The sequence below is a fragment of the Callorhinus ursinus genome, unplaced genomic scaffold (assembly GCF_003265705.2).
Source record: "Callorhinus ursinus isolate GAN/ISIS: 27379988/994484 unplaced genomic scaffold, GSC_fseal_2.0 scaffold141, whole genome shotgun sequence".
NCBI lineage: Eukaryota > Metazoa > Chordata > Mammalia > Carnivora > Otariidae > Callorhinus > Callorhinus ursinus.
Window position 1 is genome coordinate 247,977 of NW_027397203.1, and position 6,000 is coordinate 253,976.

A 6,000-nucleotide genomic window follows, 5' to 3' on the forward strand; every position below is an offset into this window, starting at 1 on the left:
CTAAGCCTGTAGGAGAGCGGAGGTGGGCGGTGCAGCGCCACGCCCCCGCAGGGTTCTGGTCCTACCTAGTTTTTGCATGCATGCACGGAGCCTTTCTTCAAGATTGGACACTCTGCTCTGAAGTTCATCGTAGTCATAGGCGCCAATTTCCTCTTGCAGCTCGTTAAGCACTGACGTCAGATTCTGGACCTCCTCCTTAAATTGCAATACCAATTTGGCATCGGCCTTGTACTCTTCCAACACAGGGATCAAAGGCCTAAGTTCATCCATTTTCGCTTTTATCGCCTGCAAGGTTAAAATAAGCTGGGTTCAGTGCTCTGCGTGCAAAAACTTGCAACACCCTGCCTTGGCCTGGCTTCTCCCCGGGTGAGGGAGCATGTGCACACTCCTGTTTCATTTATAGGTTTATGTATTCTGGCCCAAAAGAGTTAGGAGAGCATATTAAACAGTCTTCAGAACACCAACATATTTGGGAAAGGTCTTTATTGTCAGTTTAGAATGCAACATCTTAAGGTTACATGCTTTTAATCACACACACAAAGTATCTTTTTTTTTTTCTTTTTCAAAAAATGCATTGACAAGGGTTCAAACTATCCATGGAATGCATCTACAGTCGCATGCAAAAGAGGATCCTGGTTGTGTTCAAGGTTCCTTAGTGATATGGTGCTAAGTATTGGAAAATAATAGTAAAAATGCATGGTGCAAAAGCTCTCTGACCCTCTGTCATGGTTACATGGGAGTGGACTGCTTCTTCAGTCACTGCAGCACTGAAAAAACGCTTTTAAGTTAGCCCTGCAAGCAAGAAAACGAAATACTGTTGAAGAGCTACCTCACTAGCCTGCCTTAAACAGACAGCCATTAATAGACAAATATTTTCATGGTCACTTAAAAAAAAATCACACTCCATTGCTAGATTTAGTCTAAACGAACTGCTTGAACAGTTATAGAGATTCCCTCACAATCCCTGGTGAAATCCTTAATGCAATTAAAGCATGGTCAAAGGCAAGGGGTTGCTTTTCCTCCCCCGGGGCCATACTGCTCCAAATTTTGGACCTGGGAGAGATGCCCGTGTGGACAGTGCTTGCAAAGATGAGCTAGCTCATGGCGGCTAAAGACACCCCCGTCTGCAGAGGAATCGGACTCTAGCATGGTGCAACGGAATGCTGGCCTTTCAGGGAGAGACACAAACTCTTTTTGGTCAGGAGGGTCAAAAATCTCTCTCTCCGAGATAATTCACGATGACGTTGTCAGAAGCAAGGACAACATAGTCACCTGCCTCCAAAGTGAGCAATTGGCTCACTGCTCCTCGATAAGATCAGGCCTGCTATTATTTTATTTATAATATAGATTTATTACTTCGTTAGCCTGCCGTTTGGTCTGTATAATGTATCGGTTCTAAAAGTGGATTACTTCTTGCTTCATGCAGGGAGCACAACAAAGGAAAACATCAGCATATAAAGGACACGAAGACGGAGCATCAGCAATTTCTAGTCAAGCAGGGCTGTGTAATTTGACCTGTTCATTTATATCTGGGCTAGATTGCTAATTAACATGCACGTGTACCTTAATTAAGGTGCATATAATTTTTCAATTTAATCATTTTGAAGCTGAGTAAACTAGAGGTGTATATATATGTATATATACATATTTCTATATATGTATATATAATTTTAGGTCAAACTCTGGCTTTAAAGTCCAGAGTGACCCAGAGAGAAAAAGAAAAAGAAAAAAACACTTACCAGGAAGTGAGAAAGATGTTGGTGTCTCTCTCTTTCCTCCCTGCAAATCTACAGTGTGCCCTGTCATAGCTAAATTAGGTCAGATGTGAAAAATTGCCCCGAGTGATCCCTGCTCAGAAATGGCTCTAATCAATTAAACTAATCCTTGGCTAATGGGATTTACCTACAGCAGCTGCAGAATGACAAGGACCAATCATGTCCCTTCCCAGCTAATCTGTGACCTGGCTTCAGAAGCCAGGTCCTGCCTGGGACCTTGGCCTGGGAAGCTAATGGGGGCTGAAGACCGCCGCTCTGTCCACCCCTTTGACCCTGTTTTTTGCTGAACAAGGACGAGGGCAGGCTGCCTCTCCATTTCCAAGGATGGTGGCAGCCGTTTGCAAGGCCAAGGGCAATTTCTGCTGGGCTCCTCCCCGGCCCCGAGTTTCTAGTTCTGGAGGGGAAGGGGAAAGCACAAAGGGAAACCAAACCCAGTCTCGACTTGGAGGAAGCAGCATGCATACCTTGAACTGCCTGGCCAGGTGTTGCTTATGGCTTTCCTCCACCTGCTTGAACTTGGACTCCAGTCCCTTCATCTGGTTCTCCATTTTTTCCACATACTGCAAGTCCCTCTGAGTCCGCCTGTCCAGGACCTCTATGGATTGAGACATGTTTTGCACCTGTCAAAAAGGCAACAGGTTCAAGAAAGGAGCTGCAGCAGGTGCCCGCCCATCTTATTTGCCTCCTAATACACGACAGTGACCTTTCCCACACAGCCGACACACTGGGAACCAGAGGCGGCCCATGCATTATTTACTAGTTAATCACCAGCAGCAGGGAGTGTTATGACCAAGAACTCCCCAAACAGAGCAAATTGGTTCGGTAAACATTTCCTCTGCCATGTTCCAGAATGCTTTCTCTTATAGCCAGGGATGCAAATCAGGGGTTCAGGAACCTCGGGTCCTCCCCAGCTCACAACTCCAGGCATACAAGGCTTTGGGTGACTTTTTTTTTTTTTTTTTTTTTGGTCAGGGGGGAGGGGACTGTGACTCTGCAGGATGAAACCAGTTAGGCAGGCATAAATACCAACAAGGATGAATAGTGCTTTTGGGCTTCCCCCACCCCAGGTGGAGACTCTCTGTCCCCCTAAATCTCACAGGCATCCTGTTGCGAAGGTTGATGGCAGGAGCGTGGAGCCAAGCTACAAGAAAACTGCTCTCCCTGACGCTGCATCAACCCTTGTCCCCATCTCGCGCACCATCCATCACACCTCCCGGTATCATAGGTAGATGACTGCTCTGTAAACATACACGTTCAGTGCATAGAGTCAGGAATCAATCACCCAGCAAATGAAGAGTCGCTGTTCTACATCTTTGCAGGCAGATCTGAATTGAGTCTAGCCTCAAGATGGAACTTTAATATTCAACAGGATTCCAGAGCGCTTAAAAGGGAAACCATTTCAGTGCAGCCACCTGCCAGGGCATTTTATTTCTGGGAAACTGGCTGGTGCATCTGTGCACATGCATTTGGGGCGGTGGGGAGGCGGACGGAGCTCAGGATTGTGCAGTGGTGTTTGGGCCACTTCTCAGAATCTAATCCAATTACCAGGGAGGAAGACCTTCACGACCACCGCAAATCTTCACATCTGATCTCCTGCTGCCTTTGAAAACCCTCTCCCTTTTTTGGAACAGAATCATTTGGGTATGACACATAGCCTGACTCGGTCAGTGAGAATATGACAGCGCGGTTTCTACCACTTACGGTACATCTTCCACCCCCGCAAATAAAATAAAGTAAGGGCACAACTGAAAGGCTTCTCGGTAGGAGAAAAACTGATATTACTCACTGCAGCATTTTAAAATGCCTGGAATTTTATGGCTAGTTATTTAAAAGTAACATACAAATCCAGTTGAAAAATTCAGGTTTGTAAAATACACCACGTGGGTGACTCTGACACTCTCTGATCCTTTCTATGGGGAACTGGAAAACATCTGCTCTATTACTTTCTCTCTCCCTGCCCCCCTCACCTGATTCTGTCACACTGAATAACCACAGGACTTCCTTTGAGAAGAGCTGTGAGTTTTGGTTTTCTTCATATTTTAAAGCCCAGCCCAAACACCACCTCCTCCAGGGAGGCTTCCAGGATGCTCCAAAGCCAGAAGCGGCTGCATACTACTTGGAAACAGCATCACCTCACTGGCACAATGCCCGCCCGGCAGTAACCACACATACACACAACCACCTGGCTGGACGGGAAACTCGGGGTGGGAGGGGCCTGGGGCTTATTCACTCCTACAACCACAGCACTAGGCTCCCCCCCCCCACCAGCATCTAATGCACAGGAGGGCCTCCTGCAGCCACAACGCTGGGAGGAGGGGCACAAATGGCCGCTCCAGTCAGGATCCCTCTCCCCTCTGGAGACGTAGGGTTCCTGACGTGTTGGCAAAACCCACAAGAGCGGGGACTTCCGTGGGCTGAGCAGAAGCTGCTGGGTCCACACTCGCTCCAGACTCAGACCTCCAACGGGGGCCACACACAGTGCGACGGGCTTCTCATTTGCCAGACAAGGAATGCTTTTCACGAATTTTAAATACGATTAAATTTAAGATCGAGAAAACAAATTTTAAAGATGCCAAGCTACTCCATTGCCTTAAAACAAAATGCGGACTCTCCTACTGTCTGTCCCACCTGGAGCGAGGACCCCCACTCTGGCCGGTCGTAAAGCAGATGAATGGGCCGAGGTGGGTGTTCTCCCTCGAGAAGACCCCGGTCTACGCCCCCGTCCCTGGGCCATCCACCCTCTTTCCTGGAGGATGTGTCCCTGAGAAGCCAACTGACAAGCTCAAGGTCACACAGCTTTTATCAAACGATGCAGTCCTCCCCAGGCTGAGCCCATCCTGTCACTTACTCCATTCAATCTTTATAAAACCCTGGGAGGTGAACACTATTTCAAGTCCCATGTTACGCATAAGGAGACCAAGGCTCAGAGAAGTTAAGCCGCTTGTCTACCATCCCACAGCGGTCAGCCACGATCCAAAGCCTGGCCTGACTCCAAAGCCCCTACTTCCAAAGTCAGGGCTGATGGCTTTTTCAAAGAGAACAGAGCCCACGGCCCCCACAGGCCTTTTCCACTCGGCGGGTTTCCAGTGGCCCTCAGCCCTGGCCGCAGGTCGGCACTGGGGCATCTGTCAGGTACTGGCCTCCAGGCCCTCCCAGGGACTCCAGGCCAACGACGGCCGGACCCCTGGGTGTGCAGCCCACGACTGCACCGCTGGACGCCCCTCAGGTGGAGCTCCACATGCAGCCAGGCTGGAGAAGCACAGAGCTCTGCACCTCGTGCTCAGTTGGGAACCCAGCCCCGCCGAGGGAACACACCACCAGAGCCCCCGTACCTTGGTGCCCCTTCCCCACAGGCAGGAGGAGACCCCCCAGGTGGCAGGAGCAGCCCTGCCCCGCCGCACAGTCTGAATGCACGCAGGAAGCCCCGAGGTCCTCTTTCACAACAAAAGGCTGCTGCCCTCTGAAAACACAGTGCCCACTGGGGTATAAGACAGGGCTTTAAACCTTTCAGCCCTGATACCGTGGAGTATGGAGGCAGAAAGAAGGGCCCCAAGGCCTGCGCTCCCAGGAGCTCCGAGAGCTTTCTGGAATCCAGCGGTCACCTCCCCCAAGAGCTCCAGGGCCTGAAGCCTGCCCCCAAGCCCCCGCCTGCCCCCCTTCCCAGGTCCCAGAGGCCCCTCCCAGCTCCACCTCCTTCCTCTGCAATTCTGAATAATTAAAGGCCCAATTAGGCTACAGTCTAGTTTGGTCTTAATGAACGTTTGTGGCATCTGCTAAATGCGTTTAATTCTTTCTAAATGAAGTACTGGGTGGGCTAGAAACAGCAGAACAAACACCACACTGTCACCTACAGTAGACCAGGCACCATGGCCGGGCTGCGCCCATGGCCCCCGGGCCCTTCTCCCCCCACACACCCATCCCGGGGACCGCGCAGAGCTGGGCGCACCCGGGAATCGCTTACCCATAAGACAAGGGCCTGCTTCACCTGCAGTCGTATGAGGGGTTGTGGTTGAGCTGGGCGCAAAACTGAACAGTTCTGACCTAGCACCATGGGGCTGTCCCCTCTCCAAATGCACGGCGGCCATGACCTTCCCCAGCAAGGAGCATAGCCCCGGGGGGTGGGGAATGGCTTCCTCAGGGCTCAGGCGCAAGGATGGCAAACTTATGGCTTACCGGTATGTGTGTGTGTGGTCTGTGTGTGTGTGTGGTCTGTGTGTGTGTGTGG

The 6,000-nt window shown here is 50.4% G+C and overlaps 1 protein-coding gene across 2 annotated transcripts in view; it reads right to left on the reverse strand.

Annotated features, from left to right (window-relative positions):
- OLFM1 (olfactomedin 1) overlaps positions 1–6,000 on the reverse strand; it is a 36,313-nt gene that overhangs the window by 14,432 nt on the left and 15,881 nt on the right. For both annotated transcript variants that reach the window (XM_025859528.2, XM_025859527.2), the window contains exons 3-4: positions 2,240–2,395; positions 66–285 (exon numbers count right to left, since the gene is read on the reverse strand). In XM_025859528.2, the coding sequence (XP_025715313.1) occupies positions 66–285; positions 2,240–2,395 (376 nt within the window). The remainder of the gene's footprint in view (positions 1–65; positions 286–2,239; positions 2,396–6,000) is intronic.